Raw genomic sequence first — 24,264 nt, 5'->3', positions numbered from 1 at the left:
TACCTTGCTGTTTCCCTTCCTACTTAGGCCCACGTTCTGTCTTCCTTCTGTCTTGCAATTGATTTAAATTTAGTTTACTGCTTCCTGATTATTTTTCAAATTCCTACTATTTTATTGTATGTATTTCCTTGTAAGCCACATCAAATTCTTGGTTGAATAAGATGCTAATTTAAAAAAAAAAAGGCAATCTTGGGTAAATCACTTGAGCCTCAGTTTACTGAGTTGTGAAATGGGAATCCCACTACCTGTCTATTAAGGCTACTGTAAGATAACATGAGAAGGGTGAAAAGTGGAGAGAACAGTGTCTGGCATGCACCAGCTATTAATAAATACTAGTCACTCTTTACTTTAAATCAGTCTGGGATTCTCTAAGAAAGCGGCTAAGCAGTATTTAATACAGATTAAGATCCTAAATGACCCAAAATAAACTCACGTACACTCAGATTGTTGACATGATAGATCATAAAAATCTACATTCACCTGACAACACGGTTACTTATGTGGACTCTTTTAAACATTTATTAAAAAAGCAAAATGTACGTTCATCTCAAAGAGAACAGTTAAAAATGGTAAAGCAATACAAACAAATTATTACTAGCAGCATCCAGTTGTTAGAATTTCCCGCCCTGCTCCTCCGTCTCTTCCGGCCAAGCGCAGTCCTTCCTGAGCCTGCTGCCACCTACACCTCCCTCATCGTAGTGCAGGTAAAACCAAGGTTTATAAAATTAACAATTTAAGGTTAAACAAGCTTAAATAAGGGTGTTAAATACAAGACACTTCATCAAAGCTTCTGTACAAAGATAAACAAATTTGGCATTGTACACATGATTCCGCTGGCTCACAGCACACAGAGAGGTCTAGGGAGTAAGCACATTCACTCTCTTTCAGCAAAGCAGTAACTATACAAAAGTGAACTAAGAGTTGAAGTGACTACTCAGTGAGCCATTTACAAGGCATACGTATCTTTTTCTTAATCAGAACACTGTTAATATTCAGGCACCGTTTGCTCCTGCAAATAAATAAGTCTCTAAAGTAGTAACCGCATTCAAACTAGTGTTCAACACATCAGTGCTTCTCTTTTTCCTGACACACAGCTTTTCTGACTATTTACTATGCCTCTTTCTTATTGCTATGATAATGTGGCTGTGGAAATAAAACTACTGTACATCCAAAAAAATAGAGCACCTTTAACATTAAAGTATATGTCAGATTATTTGTTTTCATGTTTATTTTACAATACTAAAGCCCAAACTATGGTAAATTGCTTTAACATCTCTACCAGGTCCCCTGATATATAGGAAATAAAACCCAACTCTCTTCCCTCTTGAGGTAAGCCCACACCAGAGCACCATTGTAGTAGGGTCTGAAAGGAAAAGGTCTACACGACACCGGGATTTACATTCATCTCGACACCGGGAGTTACATTCATCTTCACATCGGCCCTGCTCTCCGCTATCACAAGATGGTACCAAGAAGGAGTCGCGGCTGCCTACCCTGCTGGGGTGAATGGTGCTGGACAGAGCGGAATAGCAAAGAACATCTACGATTGGCTGAAAGCATAGTTAAAAACCACACGTTTGCAACTCTGAAGGGACTCTAGGCATTTCCCAAAGTCCCTTGATGGGTGCGGACTGGTTAAGATTTTTTGTCAATGGTGTTGAAAAACCATTCGGTGAATTTGCGCAGCTGAGCCGTCGCCGTCTGGGACTCCTCCTGCAGCCTCATGTTGTCCTGCCGCAGATGCTGCACCTCAGCCTGGAGAACCGCCTTGTCCTGTTTCTCCTGTAAGAGGAGAAACAAACGAGTCGCGGATATGACTGACACGTTCTCTCCTCCTAAGCTGCAGCACAAACATCCTTTATCCTTATTTTTTACTTATTTATTTTTTGAGGGCAGAGGGGGTTTGATTTCCTCAGAGGAGGTTTGCCTGCTTGTGGTTTCCGCCCAAGACAAAGGGATGAGGTGAACAACGCAACGTATTCTTTCCTTTCATCCCACTTTGCTCTCAACAGGAATCAAGACAGCTGTTATACAGGAGGGTTATTAATCACAGTTTAAATTATCCTCTCCGAAAAAGGGAGACGACGGTGAGAGGTTCAAGTAACACCCATGGACAAACGCACAGAGCTTCCGAGGGAACTTCCAACTGAGACAGCAGGCCATCCAAGCTGGAGGAAAACAGGCAACTCTGCTGAAAGATATCACTTTATCTTATGCTGCAAATTCAAAGGTACATTCAGCCTTGCTTGGCAATCCTACCAAACATACCTGGTCAATTTACCCTCTACTCTACACCTTATTCTCTATCCTTGAAGCTCTCAGATTCCTTCCCACCACTCACTGTCTGGAAAAAAGAAACAATCAGAGGAGAACTTTGTCAACCTACCTCTGTTTGGGATTCCGTGTCTGTGGAACACGTGCACGCACACACACACACGCACTCTGTTCTGGTTAACTACCTATGAACTGTGCCCACTCCAATCCAAGGCCGGCCCCCTCCTTGTGCACTAGATCAGGGCATTACCTTCCCACTTTTCACCCTCACCATTATTTCCTTCCCGACTGGATCATTTCCATCAGCACTCACACCGACTGTAATTTCTCCCTTCTTCAAACAAACAAAATGATGACAATAATAAAACCCTTCCTCCCTACCCCTGCCATCACCCTGCAGCAACTGCACTCCATGCCATCTCCTTGGATGGCAAAGTGGCATCTAGCATAGTGCTGATGATACAACGAGAGCTCAGCAAATGGTTGTGGAACAAATTATTCAACTTCTTTTGAGGACTGACCACACAGAGGTTGATGTGTACAAGTTCCAAGGGTTGTCAAGCTGACTCAGTGGGAGTAGAGTGGCTTGGTGAGACCAGGCTTTCTGGAAGCCACTAACTCCTCTTAGGTCAGTTCATAAATAGCGGGTGCAACTGATAACTCAGTGAACCGAAAAATGCTAGCCTGCTGCGTTTTCATCTCGCTCTGAAGACTGGTCATCCAGAGGGCTTGCCCCATTCTGTCATATTGACTGCGATCCTTGTGTTCCGCTAAAACAGAACATATTAGCTGCAGACCAGAAAACAGAATTAGACCGCAGGAGTCTCTGTTTCCATTTACTGTTGGGTTCTGATTAGGGCAGTTATGGTTCCTGAGTCTCTTCATTTTTATTTCTAATAGTTAAAGGGGGTTGATTGTGCAGAGAAAGAGTTCTGATTACAGACTTCCAACAGACAGCTTTACCTTCCGAAGGTCGGTCTGCAGCTGTCGCAGAATCAACTCAAGCTGATTGACTTTACCAGTCAGCGTTGACGGAGACCGTGCCCTGGCAGATAAGGACAGAATTAGAAAGACTCAAGAGCACTGAAGTCCAGGCATTTCATTCAGTATTTCTGTTGGCACAGTTTTCACTCAAAAAAATTCTTGCTGGGTCTCTATTGATTTAAAAAGGGATTCAGAATCTCTACAGGTATATACATTGGTAAAAAAACACAAGACAGATTATCCAAATGAGTTGAACCAACCAAGACTAGGTGGACCAGAATGAAGTCCTGGGAACCACATGTATAATTCAATTTCTCCAGTTTGCCTTTCACTGTCAAGAAAATACCATCATGAAGTTCATTACCAAGGTGAACAGGCAAGTTAATGGTAATTCAAGTTCACATAAAAGTTGGAACTAGGAACGGATGACATGGGTAAAGAATATATATTCCATGGGTGATAAACACGCCAAAATGTAGGGGAAAGAGATGACTCGTTCTCAACACACTTCAGTGGAAGGTGTGAGGCTGGGTCAAGACCAGGATTCTGGGAGGAAACGTGCCGTTGGCTGGTCAGCACGTGCGGCCTGGCAGGTGGAAGGCTGATCAGCGAGGCGTCCCTGTCCAGTGCTGTTGCAGTAATTAGGCGGCAGACGCTGACCCGGGGCCCTCACCCTCCCTCTCTGTCAGTGAGCCACATCACCTTGGTCACGGGGCGACACGTCTTGGCAGGCAGGACCCACCCAGGGAGCTGAGCAGTTATGCTGCCAAGCACCATCCACTGCAGTAGGGCAGGAAGCTGCGTCAGTCCCACTCAGTCCCTTCTCTGGATTCTGAAGGACTAGGGGTAGGCCTGGGTGGAAATGGTCTCCTGGCTGGCCCAGGGTGAGCTGAATGACTGGGGCCTCCGACAGCGGGAGAGAGGGGGTCCACAGGGGCTCACATACCCAGTTGTGTCCATGAAATCTTTTCCACTGCCTGGATCTACACACAGAGGCAGCTCCTGGGCGCCCTCCAAGCCCTGCCCGTGCTGCATGTCTGTCAGGGTGCAGAAGGATGCCACTCTCTGGTCTGGGGAAGGGAGACACACGCAGAAAGAAGGTTTAGTGACAGCCACAATATTTCTTTATGGAAATGAATTTAGTAACTAAATAAAATCTCCCCCTCCCCCTAAAACAGTTATTGCCCTGTTTTAAACAAAACAAAGAAAAAACAAACTCAGGCAAGCTGCTGACTATCAGAAAGCATTAAGATTGGCTGTCCTTCTGGGCTGTATGGCATACACACATCACAGCCACGGGGACAATTAGCAGATACTGGATTTGCTAGAGCCAATTTGCTTTCTTCTTTTCACATCCCAATAAATGCCAAAGCCAACGGGTGTGCATGAAATAACGGTGGTGGATGATGACTGGGCTGATAAACAGAACCATGGAGACGGACCTGTCCTCGAGCTCTCCCCGAACCCAGAGAGCATCCCTGAGACACAACAGCCAGGACACATCTCCCCTGTGTGTTCCCACCCCTCCGAGCTTGAATAACCATGCAGACGTGCAGACATATGAGATATAAAGAAAAGGTTACAGACTATCCAGAGGCCAGTCAGCCCCAGACAATCACCTAGATAGGACGTATGGTGACAGAGCAGCCCGAATTCTTCATCTGAGTCAAGACCTGAAATAAGATTTAGAATTTTCCTATGAACAGTAATATCTTTCTGCACTTGACAGCCTCTGTGGCCCACACAAGGCTCAAATAATGTGGTCCTGTATAGCCTGTATGTGTGTGTACACGTGGGTATACCTGTCTGCAGGTGTGTGTACATGTTGTGCTAAACCACGAGTAGCCCTTGAGAGCCAATACTATGCAATGCCAATGTGGTTACATTATACATTTCATGTCTAACAGTCCTGGCTGGATGCACAGCTGTCATGTACAACAAGGGTAAGTGGTATGCTACACATGTAAATCCAGCCGAAGAATACGTGACCCTTTTTGGGTTTGCTTAAATGACCCACTCCATGAACGTAAAGATAGTGGTGGTGAGTGAAATTAGCTACGTAATTTTACTAGAAACCCTTAGAAGAAGATCTGAGGGGCACAGTGTTTGCAGTAGTAGTAACAGAGATCAGTATGACTACCCTCCTTATCTTAGCACAGGCCCATTTCTATTCTTGGCACCAGTAACTTCAGATTCAATGTTTCGAGAGCTAGGCAGGAAAGGGAATTTAATATTCTTTGGAATGGGCACCAGATTGGCCCAGCTCTGGGGCTGGACACTGACACAAGAACGCTGGTCCAGAAATGCTGAATGGCATGCAGAAAAAAGCTGTGCTCTTGAACAAGGTGGAGGTGAGAACCAGGAATACATCTAATTATCCACTTGCCCCTTTCCCCGGTGTCTCTTCCCTTGGTGCCTGCGCCCACCTATGCATCTACTGTTGGGATCCGAGGGATACAGCAGGTGTATTAGTGCTGTGGTGTCTTTTTCACCTGATTTGATTAATGGCTGAGAAATAGTGCTCCGGTCTGAGTCAGGGTGCTCTGTTCTTAATTTAGGCCACTTTGTCACCCTCTGGCTGCTGCACGAGTCTCCTAATGAGGCTACCTGCTTGTCTGGTTTATGGAGGGTCATGCACTTCTCGTTAATTAGAAAGGATGGTGATGGTTAAGGCTGCCAGGAGCACGCGAAGGACACCCAGGATGGAACACTGTGGGCACTGTGCTAGAAGCACCCAGCAGAGGCCGGAGCCCTCCTGGAAGCTGTGCTGAGAGTGCACCAAGTGATCAATCACACAGGAAGTTCTCCAGCCACGCATCCCACTTTCCTACGTCATGATGTCTTGATACCCATGACAGGACACAGATGTCCTTCAACTGACACTTCTGTAAAGCTTTAAAGATGTCTCTCTCCACACTTCAAATATTCTACAAGATGATAAGCATTCTGTAACATACATTCCTAAGAGACAATCATGTCCCCAGCTTGGTGCTGACTAGTAGGAGTTTCGTATATGCTGAAATAATTTGTGATTTAATTAAGATTAACAGCATCATTTGGGCATTGCCTACTTCTACACGATAGGATGTGACTAGCAGAGGTGGGGGCAGGAATGACAGGGCACACTGCCAGGGCTGGGTAGCTCCTGGGGCACGGTGGGGAGGGTTTGGGCTGCCATAGTGTCTAAGAGAACCCTCTGTTTTACGACGGCCCCAAATAAGGGAACACTTCACAGTTTAAAGAAATCAACAGCAGATGTATTTTTATTCCACAGTGACTTTAACTACTGACAAAGAAGGAATGTCAAAAGAAAATAGAGTTTATTTTTCTCTCTTTTTAAGAGTTCCACTGACTCATCCATATTTTATGCAACCCAGTGATAACTCAATTAATTGCTATCTCTCGTAACATATTTGAGTCTGACGGTCAAGTCTAAATATCTGATGAAAATGTCTTAGTTTGCTTCATCTATTTTTACCTTAATTGATAAAATAGCCACATATATGACAGAAACAGAACTTGCTCCTGGCAGCCATTCAAACATTCCTTGGGGAGAAACAAGGTCCTACTGGTCCTACTGGAGGCAAGAAGCCAAAAATAGAGTTTTGCCAGCAATGAAATTTCACAAAGAGGACTTCACGTGGGAGCTGAAAGGCTTGGGAGGCTGAAATGCAAACAGAATGCTACTTGATTAAGTACAGACACTCAACTACTCTGCAAAACAGCTAATCTCAGCGACAGTTTCAGTGTAAGCTTTATTCCTCCACAGCTTACTTCTGTGATGATAAATATTCAGTAACCAAGTAATTACAGACATTGAACCAAATGGCACACACAAAACTGTAAGAAAAGAGAGGCGCAGGAGTAGGAGGAGCCCAGCAGAGACACAATCACCCACACTCCACACATGCAGCCTGCTTCCTTTTTTCCCTCCTTTCTTTCCTGAGCAACTAAATCTGCTAAGGTAGGACACTAAGCATGGCTTACACATGAAACAATCAATCCCTTTAAATGATTTTTTAAAAAACCTTATTTCAATGTCAGTTTCTTATTTTAGTGCATTTAGCACTAAACAAGAGGATGAACAGTCAACAGGCTGTTCCATATCAATCTAGAGCTGAGAAGGCAAAACAGTTGCCTACAAGTAACTCCTACGACCCCAGACAGGCTGCCTGGAGCACTGGTAGAGGACTGTAAGGCCAAGCCTGCGTCAGGGAGGGATGAGTGCTCTGATGAATTAGTCATGTCTGCCGAGGGCATGGAATAGGGGAGCGGTACACGTGCCGGATACATGCCATACAGGACATGCAAGTAGGAGGCTAGATTACACTAAACGTATTTCCACAAAGCTGTTCAAATATGTGTTTGCTACAACTACAAATTACAGAAAAGCTGGGGATTTCTAGCTACATGCAGGAAATTAAAGGTTCTGATTCTGACAACTGTGCTTATCAGCTTGCAGAAAGCTGACTTAACTGACTACTAGGAAAGAAAAAAAAACGGTTGCATTGCACTTTAACATGAGATACTTGGGTTTTGGCCTTTTGCAGCCCACTGATTAATGCAGAAAAATGATGCACCTGCCTCTGAGTAACAAAGCAAGCTCTGGAATTATTCTTTATTTAAGATGTAACTATTGTTGGCCTGAAACAATGTTATTACTTTTGTGATAATTAAAGTCAATTTACTCTATTAAATTAACTTTGCATTTTTCATCTAAGTAGCTGTCATTTTTCTTTTCTATTTTTTTTAACTAATTATGTTCCCTTAGGAGTTATGTAGTAGGTCACATTTGTTTATGCTTGTACACACGCACACACACACATGCATACACACACACTCACATGGTGATCAAATATCAGTAACTTTAACAACTTAACTTTAAGCTGAAGCTTCAGAACAGAAAACTTCTCATCATAAAAAGTGATGCTTATTATGCTCTGTTTAAGAAACCAAGGGCATATGGGAGACAATAAAAGTATATTTTTCCGTTTTTTTTGGAAAATACACCTATGTGGAATATTTCATTCCCACAGTGGTGCCTTATGAAAGAGCTGTCAACTCTGCACGCATCTTGCATACAGATCTTCACTCCTGAGCACACACACCATCACATGCTGATGGGAAGATGACAGTCGTTAACCCCAATGGGAGAGAGCTGGCTTCCAGACTGGAGGAAAGGCCTTCCACGGCGTGGGGCCTGCTGATGCTGTGTGGCACGCCGAGATCCAGTCTCCCATCGCCAGTTTGCAATTTTACCTTTTAAGCCTGCTTTCATTTAAAACAACATCGTCCATTCAACAAATGCTCAAGAGCACACCAATTGCCTACTTCCGATATTTTGACAAATGAGAATTACTTTAAATCCTAGAACTTTTAAAGAGACTCCACTTCCCTTGCCCAGCTTCACTGTGGACCCACGGCCAGCTTTTCCAGTTGGGTTTGTTCATTGGACCTTTCTTGAGAGGGATGGAATCTATTATCTACATTATTCAGTACACCTAAACCTTACATTATGCCACATAACAAAGGGAATTATGAGTACTGCAAGGGTGACAAATGATAATATTATTGTATTACATAGATCATAAATTTTATTTAGAAGTTCTGACGGGCGAAGGGTCACATCTCACCCCCAAAAACAAAAAGAACCACATACAAGGAAACAAAGTCTCAGCCAGTTTTCCAAACTTGGTGTCACAGGACAGGGAGTCGGGAGCCTGGGCTCCGTGAGGGCAGGGTACACTGCCCTTGACTTGCCCTCTCCCTCAGATTTAGGAAAGAGTTCTCAATTTTTTGACACTGAGTTTTTTTGGGTAGAGTTTGGTTATCTATCATTCACTTAATTAATCTTTAAAAATGCTGTATAGTATTTCTCTATTGGAAGCTTTTTTATTCTTTTGAATCATTTTCAGCATGCAAGTTCTCAGGAATTAGATTTCTGATCAAAGGATGGGTACATTTTTGGCTGTAGCTCACACTGTCATACTGCTTCAACAAAAAGACGGATCATTTTATAATCTTTAAAATGATACCAGCTGGGTATCCATAGCTTCCCAGAGCTCCTGCATCATTTTTCATCTTCAAAGGTGTAAGCTGGTAGCTCATTATCGTTTAAATTTACATGCGTGGTTGAACATTTTTCAAGTCCTTATTCACTGTGTGATCCTCCTCTTGTGGCCGACGCATCTGTATGCCCTGATCATGTTTATCAGGGGTTTGGTGTTTTTTGCCGGTTATGTTCCTTCACGCACTGGAGAATTTCTGGTTTTACCCATCACATTTATTACAAATCTTTTCCCATATTCCCGTATTTCTCTTTTTATTTTAGTGTCCTCTTTCAGGTTCATAAAAGATCTAAATATTTAAATACTTTTATCTGGTCATATTACATTTTGTATGTTCTCTCATTCCTCCATAATTAAAGCATTGCCATGCTTCCAAAACAGTAATCTTTCTTCACTTTTTCTAACTCCTAAATCCAAATGGAGTGCATAAATTCCATTCCCATTTAACTCTTAAATATATTCAGATTTCGGTCTGGGCTCTTTATTTTTCTTCAAAAGGACTCATTTCTATTTTTTGATTCATTATTATCCTGTTTTAATTATTATTATCGATTTATAATAGACTTTTTTGTTGAACATTGTTTATCTATTTTCCAAATGAATGCAATTAAGTTCTTTAATAGATGCTTTAGATATTTAAATTGAAACTGTACTAAATCTATGAATTAATTCAGGAAGGACTGTCATCTTTACTATAAGCTTTCTATCCATTCCTATCCTTACAAGTATTAGGAGGACTTTTCCATTATTGAAGTGTTCTGTGCTTTCTCTCATTATAATTCTAATGATGGCTTAATTCCCAAAGAATTTATAATTTGATCTTGCTGATATACCTAAGGTCCTTTATTACTGTTACAGTGGAAGACTGTCTGCAAAGATGGCTGTGTGCACATGCCACCCTCCCACCAAGAGACAAAGTCTATCTCCCATCCCTGAATCTGGGCTGGCCTTGTGACTTTCTTTGTCCAATAGAATGTGGTGGATATAATGCTCTGTGTCTTGAGAAATCATGTAGTTTCTGCTTCTGTTCTCCTGATTCCTTAAGCCACATGTGAAGAAGTACAATTACCTTGCTGAAGACAGGGGTCTACCCAGACTCGAGCTGTTCCAGACACAGATATATGAGTGAAATCACCTTAATGCTCCAGTCCCAGCTGAGCTCCAGCTGAATACCACTGCATGAGTAACCTCAGCTAATACCACAGGGAGCAAAAGAACCACCCAGCTGAGCCCAGCCAACCCACAGAATCATGAGATATAATAAACCATTGTTGTTTTCAGCCATAAATTTTGGGGTGGTTTGTAATACATAAATAGATAACTTAAAAATATTAACGATGCTTTGAAATGATGCTTATAAAAATATATATTTAAAAATAGCTTACCTAGTTACTTTATTTTATAATTTCTAATAACTTCTTTTTGGTATTTCATATTTTCCAGATATAGAAGCATATCTATAAATATATTTTTACCTCCAAAATTTATTCCTTTTTTTGCATTGCTTGTTTAAATATCAAGGATTCTAGTATAAAAGTAAAGGACATAGTCTCAAAGGATACTCTTGTTTAGTTTCTGGACTTACGGGATTTGCTATAAACATTTTTCCATTAAGTAATATGTAACTATTTAGAACAAGGTGAATATTCCTTATAGGCTTTGAAGGTATCTCTCAAATCTGAATTTTCATTAGAAACAGGTCCTAATTCTATTAGATATACTCTTTTTTTGGAAATTGATATGACAACTTTTAATTACTTCATCTACTATAACTTACCATAATTAAAAGTTTTTATTTTATTAAACCAGCTGAATTCTTGCCAATAACAATGAATAATCGTTTTAATTTACTACTGAGTTTCCTCTAACCTTTCTCCCGTCAATAACTGAGATTGTCTTGTGATTTTCTTTTTTGTGTGTTATCAGGAAAGAATCCTATTACTCAATAAGGCTGCTTCTGAATTTCAAGAAAACTTTCTACAAGGGCATCATTACCCTTTGAAACTTTGAAAACAACCAGCTGTAAACTATGAGTTTCAGGTGGTGTTTGGGATTGGGGGATATTCTTGGACAATTCTCTCAATGTCCTCTGTTCTTTGGTCTTCAATTCTTCCTTATGCCGCCCCCCCACCTTTCTTACAAGAAGTAGCTAATTATTTTAGTGAGCAGATTTATTCCTATACAGGAATAAACTGACATTCCTTAATAATCTTTTTTCTCTCTCTTATGCATTGGTTAATACTAATCTCCTTTCTCATTTCTAATTTTGTTCATTTGTACTTTTCATTTTTTTCATCAAATTTATATTGGTTTATCAATATTCAAAGAAAAACTGATCAATTTTATTTATAAATTGTATTGAAATTTCATTTGCCAGTTTTAAAAAAAATTTCGATTCCTTTCTTTTTGTTTTATTTCATAGCTTTTGTAGAATTTTTTTAAAGTACAGTTAAGTTAGTTAATTTTCATGTTTGTTTTCCATTTAAACAAATGTTTCTGAAACAATACATTCTCGTTTAACGAGACTACTCTCTGGCTGCAGTCCAAAGATTCTAATAGGTAGCATCTTGTTCATCATCATTACCTTAAAAAGGAAAAATGCTCTTATTATGTTTCTTAATTCTTCCTAGCACTATTATTATCAGAGTAACATTTAGAATTTTCCAAATGGCTAGAGGTTTTTGCCTGTGTTTTGCTTCTATTTTTCTTATTTAATTCTATTTTCATTGCCACGTGGTATGGAAATGCTCTCCCTCTTTGAGGGAACATACTGAATGCTTGTGCACAGGACACCTGGAGAACTCTCACCCACAATAATACCATACATGTTATGTTCTGCGTACCAATAGTTTAAATATATTTAAGCAACCACGACTGGGGCAGATTAATCCGGTACTATACCGCTCTTGAATGGTATCGTAAAATCTAAATTTTTAAACTTATATGTCCAGTGTCAATTTTAGCTCCTAAACAAAGGGGAATACACATATGCCAAAGCATGGAACATAAACTAGGTAGATCGATGGGGGAGAGGTATGTGTGCTCGGGGTCAACTACACTACTGGATTTTATGACGCGCATGGTACCTCAATCCAAAAGGCAGGTACATTCCCTGTTTTCTTTTTTTTTTTAAAGATTTTATTTATTTTATTTTTTCCCCCCAAAGCCCCAGTGGATAGTTGTATGTCGTAGCTGCACATCCTTCTAGTTGCTGTATGTGGGACTCGGCCTCAGGATGAACGGAGAAGTGGTGCCTCGATGCGCACCCGGGATCCGAACCCGGGCCACCAGCATCGCAGCGCGCGCACTTAACCACCAAGCCACAGGGCCGGCCCACATTCCCTGTTTTCTTAAAGCCTGTTTTCAGACGTGGTGACTGCTTATGTCCCAGCATGGGCACAGCATTATTCCAGAGGGGTCTGAGCTCAGTAAGGCATCTTGAACTGCTTTTATTAGTGTGTAATAATTAAATAGGCACATGGAGATTTTTTGGACCATCCTGTCTTTATGATGTTTACTCTAGCTCAGAAACAAGTTTGAGAACTGGTACAAAAAGATCAAGTCACAAGCAGGGGCAACTGGGTTATCTAGGTGAAGACATTTCTCTTTAAAGTGCTAAAGTGACTGATCACACCCAGTCACCACCATGCCAACTCTGTCAGAGTGGAGCCAACACTGATACAAGAGCCTCTGATTAGCCAAAGGTCTGGAGTTGCAAATTCTTGCATTTTCCTGAGCTGACTATCACCTCAAGGTGGTATGCTACCCTATGGAATAGCACTGAAAATTATTGAAATTTTTAACATGACATCAACTCTTTTCATATTTTCTATAAACGTTTGGAAACTTCAGAAAGGTCAGATAACCAAAGTCTCCTCTGGCAAATAGAGCCCTACATTCTTTCTGTTAAACTTAGGTACCCATGCACCTGAGGCACTAGTTAGCTGGAATTTCCACGTCATGTTTTCTCCTTTGTCTGGGGGTACCAACTCCCACCTAGACTCTAACTTCAGCTCAGAAATACTCTCTGCTGAACAGAACTGCAGAACTGGAGGTTTAGGACTAGAAGAAGTCTTACAGGTTCTTTGGCAAAGGTCTTCATTTTATAGACGAAGACTGAAACCCAACACAATTAAGCATGTACCACAGAGCATTACTGTCGAACATTCAGTGTTGGCACAAAGTGTGTAGGTCATGTTAGATAAGTTACTGGTCCAGAGGCCCACAGCCCAGCAGCAGACCTGCGGTTATGACCAGAACTTCTGGACTGATAATTCAGTCACTGCTGCCTGTGCCATTTTGCTGTCTACTTCAGAGGGCAAAAACTATGTGAAGAGTTGGGACAGCTCAGGGCTGCAAAGCACCATGTTTATTTAATACCTACTTTCTCCTCAGCACTATCTCTTCTCATTTGGTTATCTTGCTATGTGCTTGATAAATAAAGATAAATCAAACAGGCAGCTTCCCCTTGAGAAACTCATCACCTAACAAGAAGAGACAGACATGTGAATAAAGCAGAATTCAGTGTGGTGAGTACTATGCAAATATTTATGCAGCAGGGGAACACTGCAGAGGACAGAATAGATGTTCTCAGGTTCTCTTGGGGGCAATAAGAGAATACAGTGTGTAAAGAACATGCCACCGGGGCCGGCCCAGTGGCGCAAGCGGTTAAGTGCACGCTCTCCGCTGCGGTGGCCCGGGGTTCGCCGGTTCGGATCCCGGCACACACTGATGCACTGCTTGGCAAGCCATGCTGTGGCGGCGGCCCATATAAAGTGGAGGAAGATGGGCATGGATGTTAGCCCAGGGCAAGTCTTCCTCAGCAAAAAGAGGAGGATTGACAGATGTTAGCTCAGGGCCGATCTTCCTCACACACACAAAAAAAGAACATGCCAGAGAAAACGCGGTTACTTTCTGCCCGGGCTGCTCTGGACGGAAGTAAAGACAGTATTCTTGCCCTTGGTGCTAGGTCCCATTTAAGCCAGTGTCGGGAGCATAAGCAAGAACTGGGCCGTGGGCCTGGAGTTTTTACAATATATAACCCACTCTGGTAACATCAAAGAATGAAGGCTGCACTACAAAGCAGACAGGGGCATTCTGAAGTTTCCACAAGGAACAAGTACTTTGTGAAGCAGCGAACCCAAGAGCAGGCTCATTCCTATTAAGGGAGCAGAAAGAGCCGTTCATTTTACAGAATTTCCTCCCAACAGAGTTTCCCTCCACCACCTACTGGAGCTAACTGTCCCTGTGTCTGAATTAACCTGAGAGCAGCGTTCACCCCTCACCTCCCAGGCTCAGGACCAGAGGCCCCCACACCAACTGACTGGAGCAAACCCACCGCAGGCCTCTCTCTCTAGCAGGGAAGCTGGTTAGCGCGAGGGGCCGAGGGGCCGTGAAGGCAGAAACCTCCACATCTCCAGCAGCCCGACTTCAAAGCGCACCTGCCACTCCTGGGACAGGAATCTGACTTCCTTTCCTGAAGCCTGAATCACAGGCGATGGGGGACGAGCTACCAGAGACTGAGAAGGTGAGTAAAAGGGGGAGTCAGAGAGAGGGGAAGGGCTGCTCAGCGGGCTGCGGCGCCTCCCTGTTGGAACTGTAGTGACCATGCCACTCCCCTGGGATGCTGTGGCCCAGATGCACAGGAGATTCTCAAACAGGGGCCCCACTAAAATGACCCAGCCTCCTCTATCAGTTCTACCAGTTACCCGAGGAGCAGAAGCTGTAATAGTGGGAAAAAATGCAGCAGTAAGTGGCAAAAAGTCCTGATCCCGGGTCACTGGGTGCCCCTACACCCACATGTAAGGTCCTGAGGATGCACGGGAAGCAAGCATCTTCCTCGTTTGTGTCTACCTTTGTCTGCAAGCTGGAAAAATGGTGTTTCCTAAGGAGCAGCTTCACCTTCCAACACTCACAACACCAAAATGGTCGAAGACGGCGTGGCAGCTGGAAGGGCCTTCGAGATCAGGCAGCCCAGCCACCCTCACCGACCCACATGGTTCCAGGAGGAAGCGGAGGCCCAGACAGGGAGAAACCTGCGCGGGTCAAGCAGATCATGCCGGAGTCTGCATTTATACCAAGCCACAGACTCCCAGACCCATGCTCGTCCTGTCAAACCAGGCAGCTTCGACCTCTGAAGGGTCCTCCCTTCCTATCTTGCCTCATTACGCTGGGAGGAAAGATACGATTTATGTCCTACATATTCAACCTCTACGTTTCAGGTAAGAAAACAGGTCAAAAAGGAAAAGTCACTTGCCCCGGGTCATAGCTGGCGTCTGAACTGGAATTCAGGTTTGGGATCCTTTGCCCAGTGCTCATTTCATTAAAATGATACCCTCTCCCTAAGGAAACGTCCTTAGTCACAGCTCAAGCCTTCCCCTGCTCGTTCTCATCCTCAAAGAGGAGTAAAGCATCCAAAACTTTAACCCAAACAATCAGAGAAGCAGACACATTCCCTAAATTGCTGCCCCAGGCCCTGGAGACTGCGAGTCTTTACCTTCAAATGCCCGAGCAGCGTCCACGAGGTGGGACCAATCTAACCCCATGGCTGTGTCCGGGAGAGGCATCAGGCCAGGATCTGCGCACTTGGACTTATCCGATAAGGACCCATCGGAGAACCAGAACTCATCTAAACAGAAACAAAACCAGAGCATCAGTCACACCACAGCGCGGGGCACCAGCCAGCCCTGCACAAGGCCCCGGGAACTTCTTGTAAAAGACCTGCCCCCAGTAAAAGCAGGAGACGACATCGCAGTTACCCAAAAGACACACAGCTGGAAAAACGGCGGTCTGTGAAAAAGCCGAGACCTACAGACTCATGCAGAGGTCAGCCAGCAAGCAAAGATGGGGTGGAAGGGAGACTAGGACTGAGTCTTTGCGCATATGGGGATCTCACAGAAGTTCTCCTCTGGTGCAGGCTTCTCTCGAGTACATTGGCATCTGACTAACTGCAGGATCAACTCCTGTTTTCTTCAGGGGCGACTTCTCCCTTTGGAGAGTGGTGCAAGCTTCTACTGTAAAAATGGTTTGGCACAGTCTCTCTATCCTGATGGTTTAAAAAGCTTCCTGGAGAACAGTTACCCAAGCTGAGCACCACAAATTCAAGACGTCTTGAATATCAGTTTATTATAAAAATGCAGGAAGACTTTGTTTTCATTAGTAACAGACAAGAAAGAGAGGGGACAATATTTTAAATGCTATGCACAAAAATGATGGTTGGGTTGCTTTTTTGACTTTGAAATGGCTTGATCACTGGCTAAACCAGAAAGCTCTCGCCATCCTGCACCAAATGTTTCGTCGTCTTCCTTTGTCTGTACAAATGGACTGCTCACATTTCTTTTTCTCGTTAAACTCTCATCACAGGAGTTGAAGTGTTTACGTCATTAATAACACTAGTTCTTAAGAACTCATTATGCATCTGAGGACAAATTTTCAAAAGGCTTCCACTGGACTTCCTCTACTGTGTCTTTTCTGAACCTGCCCCAGCGCTGCATGCAGTGGCTTATGAACACATCTAACTAATTAGACCAATCAAAATAATGACCACCTGGCTGTCTGAGCCTGCAATTAAGTTAAGTAAGGGACATAATTAACCAAAGGCACCTGTAATTTTTGTTCCCGCATCCTTTGGGGTAGCTGTGAAATGCTGGCATCTGGACTAAGACGGAGTGTTTGTGATCTGGCCTTGAAGGACATGAACAGTCTGAACAGTCTTTCACTCTCCTGACACCTTCACAAGCAGCTCTCAGCCGACCTCTAACAGCTGGAACTAAACCAATCAAACCTTCTATTTTTTTTTTGAGGAAGATCAGCCCTGAGCTAACATCCATGCTAATCCTCCTCTTTTTGCTGAGGAAGACCGGCTCTGAGCTAACATCTATTGCCAATCTTCCTCTTTTTTTTTTTCCCCAAAGCCCCAGTAGATAGTTGTATGTCATAGTTGCACATCCTTCTAGTTGCTGTATGTGGGACGCGGCCTCAGCATGGCCGGAGAAGCGGTGTGTCGGTGCGCACCCAGGATCCGAACCTGGGCCGCCAGTAGCGGAGTGCACGCACTTAACCGCTAAGCCACGGGGCTGGCCCTCAAACCTTCTATTTTTAATACTACCATGTTTAGATGCAGTCATATTCCACCAACTCTTCGCAACCTCCATTTTGAAGGGAACCCAGTAATGGATATTTTGTCAACACCATTCCCGCTGCCACCCTCCCTCTCCACATGCTCATCTTCTTTGAAATAACAACCATTCCAGCTTGTTCTATGTGTGAGGTACTCTGTCCTTACGTAGGGACAGATTAAACACGGAGCACATGGCAGCAGCAACGCTGCCATAGGAGCAGGGAGGAGGGAACAGTTAGCACTCCGGGTCTCCCTCCTCTCCTGAACCTCCTCTGGAGCCCAGGAAGGCCCTGCCGAAAGAGGCGGGGCTGAACATCCCCCCAGGCCTCTGTCTTTAACCAGAAGTTTAAGGTTCAACCCCCAGGTAGAAAGGTAAGGAAGCCCAGGGATCCTCAGTCACTTACAAATCCCCTCCTTTGTCTCTCAAATACGTTGGCTGCTTTGCTTACAGCAGCTTTCCTGCACTAAGTGTAGAGAAATTATTTAACAAGGTGCAATTACTTGTGTCACTGATTCCCACGTGAGTGGTTCTTCAGGAATAGGGGCGAGAGTGTCTCAGCTCTGTGAAGGTGCCCCAGGCAGGCTAAGACCCGGTGTGAACTGGGCACTCCCCTCACCAGCTACCTCTCCTTTCCCAGCCGGAGGGGAAAACATCAGGGAGTGGAAAACTCTTCAGGTCAATGAACATTTCTAGAGGAAGTACACTCGGTTAGAAATGCCAACTTGAGGATTTTCTTTGCCCTTATAAAGAAATAATCCATCACCCGAGCCTCTGGCATCTTAAAGCTTAAAATCAAATCTAACACACATTCTGCGTGCTACTTCCTTCCCTGACGCCACCAGACCACATCCTCCTCACTGGCTCTAACAGGAGCCAAGTGGAGAGAAAAAGTAACAGAGAGGACAGGCGGACAAATGCGATAAGAATGGAGGGGATAGGGCCAACTGGCCGGTGCTGATTCAGAGAATGAGGTGCTGGGCTAACGTCCCTGCTCCACCCTCCTCTCGTCCCTCCCGCGGCTGTGTGCTCCCAGAGCCATCTTCCTCAAACACCCAATGGAGTATTGACAGCGGAGACTTCACAGTTTTGGGTTAAAAATTAAAGCTCTGCCTATTCCTGAGCACCCTGAAGTTCCATGCTACGTGGCCATTTGTAATTGAGCCAAGGCACAAGTCTGAATCTTGGTGGCCGGGAAGCTGATGCCCAGAGTGAGTGAGTGGGTCCAGCTATCCACACAGCAGGGCAGGCCAACCAGTTCCCCAGGTCTCCCTGCTCACTGCTCTCTACACAACTCATGCAGAGACCACATGCAAAGTGGCACTGATGCTTTGGGGTCTGGGAAGGTCTCAGGGCGTAAGTTTCACAACCAGAAGGAAGCCCAGGGCCTCGTCCTAACCTCCTCCAACTTTTATGGAGAACCAGGGAGCAAAAGGAGGAAATGTTTCTCCTTTATTACAAACTATTACCCCTCTTCCCCAGTTTTAAATGGGCCTTTGTCTGTTTACTTGATACTGTGGAACTGGCAAAGGTGATCAGTAGATTAGAAGACTCCTTTCCTCTGGAGTTCATTTGGGGTGCTATCCACTTAACCGTCTATTGATGATCTATTTATTAAATGACTACTGTCTGCCTAGTGATGGGGTACAGCAGTGGATAAGACAGACATGAGCACGCTCTCATGAAGCTTACATGACAAGTGACAAGGAAACAGACAATAAACAAATAAACAGGAACATACAAGTAGTGACAAGTCTTTCAAAGAAAATAAAACGGTGATGTGGCTGAGGAGCCTGATGGCATGTTTGGGGGAGGCCTGCCTGAGGAGGTGATACTTCCTGGGACAAACGATGAGAAGGAGCTGCTTGATGAAGAGCAGGGGTCTGGTAGAAAAGCTCTGAGAAAGATCAGACTGAAATCTAAACCCGATGTCTTTCAGAAGCAGGAAGATCCTAGTGCCAATGACAGTCAACTTAAATGAACAAAGAGCTGCCTAAATTCCTCTCTGAATTATCAAAATGAAAAGCACCTAAATATTTTTCCTTTGCTTGGAAAAATCATATAATTGTAAAAAATTACCATCTTTTTCTTTTGTCTGAGACTCCAAACCATCAAACTCCTTTATAATACTTTTAACTGACATTAGGTATCACTACTGTCACCCCCCAGATGATGTTCACTGAGCATCCACTATATTCCGGGTACCATCAGGTACTGTATTAGCACCGAGGGATGGATGACCAATAAGACACAGCTTCTGCCCTTGAGGAGTCCAGTCCACACACAGATGAGTCCTGTTGGTGCTGGTCTGGTGGGGTTTGGATAAGGTACAAGCTGTGAGCTGTCCCCTGTGCTTGGTGCACACCATGGCAGCTGGCACTGGATTGTTTCCTGAGTTTTACAGATGGGGAAGAAGAGGCATGACTTGTCTTAGGTATCAAAGCCAGTGTTCCCTCAGGGGCACACATTGCTCTTCTGGTCGATTCAGAAAAGAAAGTGACTCGTGGATTCTGTTGAAAGATGGCTAATGTCCAGGTGCTGATGCCTGGGCTGCTGCTGTCTGGCCTGGACATTGATCTTGTGGCTTCCTGTTTGTTTATCCAAAACCTAAAATCACAGTGACCATCTTTATTGGGTCTGACTTTACTGTTGTCATTATAAATCCTGAGGAGCCTTCTCGACAGCACTTCCTGGTGGTCAGACATCTGAGGTTTTGCAATTACTCTCCAGAAAGCAATGGATGTTTATTATAGGGGAAATTGAAAACATTTGAAAAAAGAGAAGTGCCATATGGAATCAGCCAAAACCTTGCCTCTGACGGCCCATGGACACCTTCTGCAATGCCAACTGAAGCAAAGATTACTCTTCTGCTGGTTGTCAGCTCTTATCACCTATGCCACACACCACTGAGTCTACACTTGAGGTCTGTAGCATCTCATGTGAGTACTAAATTATACAGAAAATACTCATTTCCTTTATTTGTATTCTAAAACTCCACCCCTCCTCTTTTTTTTTTTTTTTTTTTTTAACTTCAAGGGGCATCCTTTGGGAGGTGCCTAGGTCAAAACTATAGGATTTAGGGGAACACACATAAGCTAATACTCTGTTTTTATTTCTCAAAACTTAAGAACTTTCATTAGTCTATCCTCATAGGAAGATTTCCACCATTCCTTGGAGAGTTTTGATCTTCATTCCATCAAAAATCAGGAATTCTCTTTAAACATGCTGTGAACCCGCCAAGGCTTGAGACTACAGTGAATGAAGCCAGGTGCCCAACTGTGCAAGGAGGCGAAGGATACTATGAACGCTATTCAGGATCATTGCTTATCGGGCCTGTGGACTGTGTGTCCAAATGGCCACTCCCATTTTTTTTCTATCTGGGCCACTAAAGAAATTTTATTCTGAAATCCATCAATTATTAAAATAAAAAAGGCCCTAAATGCAATACAGAAACATTTCAGAAATATTTTCAATTGCTCGATCGGGTCATATTTTTACATCTCTAAGCTGAAGACATAATGATACAGCACATTCCAGTGACTTCACAGGAAATATATGTGAATCATGACATGAATCACATCCAAAATGTGTTTGTTAAGTATCTGTCTCACAGGAGTGGATTAAGATCTTGGTTTCAAGAGAAGAAAGATTCTGAGACAGGTTCAAATTTGGGATATTTAAAGGCTAAAAATATCTGAGCAAGAAGCCTGTGCCTGTGATAATTACACATAGAAAAGGTGTAGTGATGAAGTCTCCCAACATTCACTGTGAAGGGATGAACTTCCTGACCCTTTCTCCGCGCTACCCTTACTCCAGATCAGGAACCAGACCTGAATGAGTCTCTCTGAGAGATTCTCTTTCTGAAGATCAGATGCTTCTAGCAATGCTCAAGTTCTACAGTTTAAAAGAAGAATGTGTGTGCCTTCTGAGGGTTTTGCCAAGCTCCATTTATGCAGCTATTTAACCGTCCAGGGCTACAAGACTCAGCAGAACTAACCTCCACTCCAAGTTTTAATGTGAAGCGAAGTCTCTGAGACACTAAGAGAAACAACTGGGCAATCTCCAGTAGTCCTTAGCTCTCACTCACAGACATCTGCTAGGCATTAGCACCACATTTCAACTTTCTGGGTTGTTCCAGTTTCAGAATGTTAAAATACTCACAAAGAGGGCTATCGTCTTATAGAGGCTCTGCTGACTGAGCAGAAACCACAGAGAGCGAAGGATGACTAAAATCTGTCTTGAATAGATACAAAAGTAAGAACCACTCAGGTGAGTGTGGGAGTCAAGGGTCCCACGAACTAGTGTTCTCCAAAGGATACTAAACCCTTGAAGCTGAACCTCTCTATGGGCACGGTGGAAGGAATCAGAATTTTTGGGTGGAAGACACATCAATGCAATTTACTTCCAGCTCCCTTATTTATATTCTGTCATTTTACCCATCAAACCTAGAGAATTTTTTCTGAGTAGTTTCTAAAGTATAGAAATTGGAGGAGTCACACTGGCAAATAAGGTTTGATTAGAGAATAGCAAACAGCAAAGACCACTCATTGCTTCTCCTACAGAAATGAACAATGAAGACAGGTAAGGCAGGTTTAACTTGGATAGTGAATAAACAGAGTATCCTGCCTATTTCCTAACTGTGCCTTTACAGTTTGAACATACTAAAAATGGATGTAGTTTTTCAGTAGGCGAATGGGTTCCCTGTGGTACATCCAGACAATGGAATATTATTCAGTGCTAAAAAGAAATGTTATCAAGCCATGAAAAGACATGGAGGAAGCTTAAACGCATGTTACTAAGTGAAAGAAGCCAATCTGAAAAGGCTACATACTGTATGATCCCCACTATATGACATTCTGGAAAAGGCAAAACTACGGAGACAGTAAAAAGATCAGCAGTTGCCAGGAGTTAGGGGGAGGGAGGGATGAACAGGCAGAGCACAGAGGATTTCAGGGTAGTGAAACTATTCTGTATTACAGTGTAATGAAGGATACATGTCATCATATATTTGTCCAGACCCACAGAATGTACAACAGCAAGAGAGAACCCTGGTGTAAACTATAGACTTTGAGTGACAATGATGTCTCAGTGTAGGCTCATGGATTCTAACAAATGTACCACTTTGGTGACAGATGTTGATAATGGGGGAAGTTGTCCACATGTGGGGATAGCGGCTTTATGGGAACTCTCTGTGCCTTCTGCTAAATTTTGCTGTGAACCTTAAACTTCTCTAAAAAAAAAAAAAAAAAAAAAAAAAAAAAATATATATATATATATATATATATATATATATATAAAAGTGAGGCTAAAAAAAAGATGCATATCTTTCACATGTAAGCAAACGAAGGGTAGAATCTAAGAACTATATTAATATACAGATTTCACAATCACACTTCAAGCATTTTAAATGAAAGAAATAACATTTGTAAACATTTGTAAGAAAACAGAGTTTTACAAAAGCTTTTAAGAGGACATTAAAGTTACATATTTACAAAAAAGGAAAAACATTTGAAGAAATATTGGGGTGTTAAAAGATGTCTGTCTGACCTTTCATACAGTTATCAAGGAGTTTAAAGGTTTCTTCAATTTAGACAAATGGACCCTTTACAGCAGGCAGGATATTATGTTACTTAAAGAAATAGATTAAGAATTTTATGAGACAAGGTTCATTTCCAATTATGTTAAACATTAGAAACATTATTAGAACTTTTATTTCATTTAGCCTGGGACTTCTGTGTGCATTATGAAGTTCAAAATTGGTTTTAAAGATAATGCTTTTGGTGATGAAATTAAAAAAAAAAAAGCCTGACAATGAATATATTTCTGATTATATCCCCATTCTTCCTATACAATAGAAATTAACTATGAAAAAAAGAAATAAAAGCTAATGTAAAAAAAATAACCACCCTTAAACACCGACATGTTACAAGGAACTGACACTATGTAAAAATCAAAGATTTTAGGATTTGAAGGAAAATAATCTAGAAATTATCTATTCAACCTTTGACCAGTAAATTGGAGTAAACTGGACACAGAGTACATAAGTGACGAGCACAAGGACATGCTGCTGCCCGCAGGGAAAGCCAGGTCTCAGTCCTAGATCTCCTGCAGCCCACCCGCCACCTTGCCTGTCACCAGGTATAGAAGGTCAAGAAGAAATAGAAATGGAAGGCGAGAAAACCAAACTTTCCTCCTTACTTGCTGCCCACTGGAAATCTATCCCTGCACTCCAGTTTTTTCTTTATAAAGTCAGGTTTTAGACATTTTTCCATATGGATGTAATTGCTGAGAGATGGTACAAAGGTCACTATTTTATCTGATGAAAATCTTTAATATGGATTTTTCAATTTTCTTCAAAATTGTTAATATTGCTTAACTTGTAAAAAATGTCCACTCTGGGACTTTTATCATATTTACAAATTACTAAGAAAAAAGAAAACACACCACCATATGATACATATTTTAAAAAATTAACAATACCCCCCAACACCTTCCTAGGAGACAATCTTGACAATCAACCCCCCAAACCCCCAGCAGGCAGGAGCTAGTCAATCAGGCCACACCTCTGGGAAGCGCCCCGTCCACCGCACCGCGCTTACTTCTCAGGTTCCCCATGCTGGGCGCAGGGTGGGTCCGGGGAGGCAGGGTGCTGTGGTAGGGCGGAGTGGTGCTGAACAGAATGTCGTTGGGCAGGGCCTGGTCAAGTATGGAACTTCGGGAACTGCCAAAGGAAGATCCCCTCCGATTGCTGCATATGCTCTCATCAGAGAGGGTGCGGTACAGCGACCGTCGCGGAGACAGGTTCCCGTAGAAGGAAAACT

At 43.0% G+C, this 24,264-nt stretch overlaps 1 protein-coding gene across 5 annotated transcripts in view; it reads right to left on the bottom strand.

Moving 5' to 3' along the window:
• Window positions 1-492: 492 nt before the first annotated feature.
• SIPA1L2 (signal induced proliferation associated 1 like 2) overlaps window positions 493-24,264 on the bottom strand; it is a 217,569-nt gene continuing 193,797 nt past the window's right edge. For all 5 annotated transcript variants that reach the window (XM_087431941.1, XM_087431939.1, XM_087431943.1 and 2 more), the window contains 5 exons: window positions 24,043-24,262; window positions 15,823-15,954; window positions 4,205-4,328; window positions 3,238-3,319; window positions 493-1,782 (listed from right to left, as the gene is read on the bottom strand). In XM_087431941.1, coding sequence (XP_087288067.1) covers window positions 1,636-1,782; window positions 3,238-3,319; window positions 4,205-4,328; window positions 15,823-15,954; window positions 24,043-24,262 — 705 coding nt within the window. In that variant the 3' untranslated portion in view covers window positions 493-1,635. The remainder of the gene's footprint in view (window positions 1,783-3,237; window positions 3,320-4,204; window positions 4,329-15,822; window positions 15,955-24,042; window positions 24,263-24,264) is intronic.

Source organism: Ceratotherium simum, chromosome 6 (assembly GCF_057802395.1).
Source record: "Ceratotherium simum simum isolate JZ-2026a chromosome 6, ASM5780239v1, whole genome shotgun sequence".
NCBI lineage: Eukaryota > Metazoa > Chordata > Mammalia > Perissodactyla > Rhinocerotidae > Ceratotherium > Ceratotherium simum.
The sequence above is the reverse complement of the archived record's forward strand: the minus strand, read 5'-3'. Positions and strand labels throughout refer to the sequence as shown.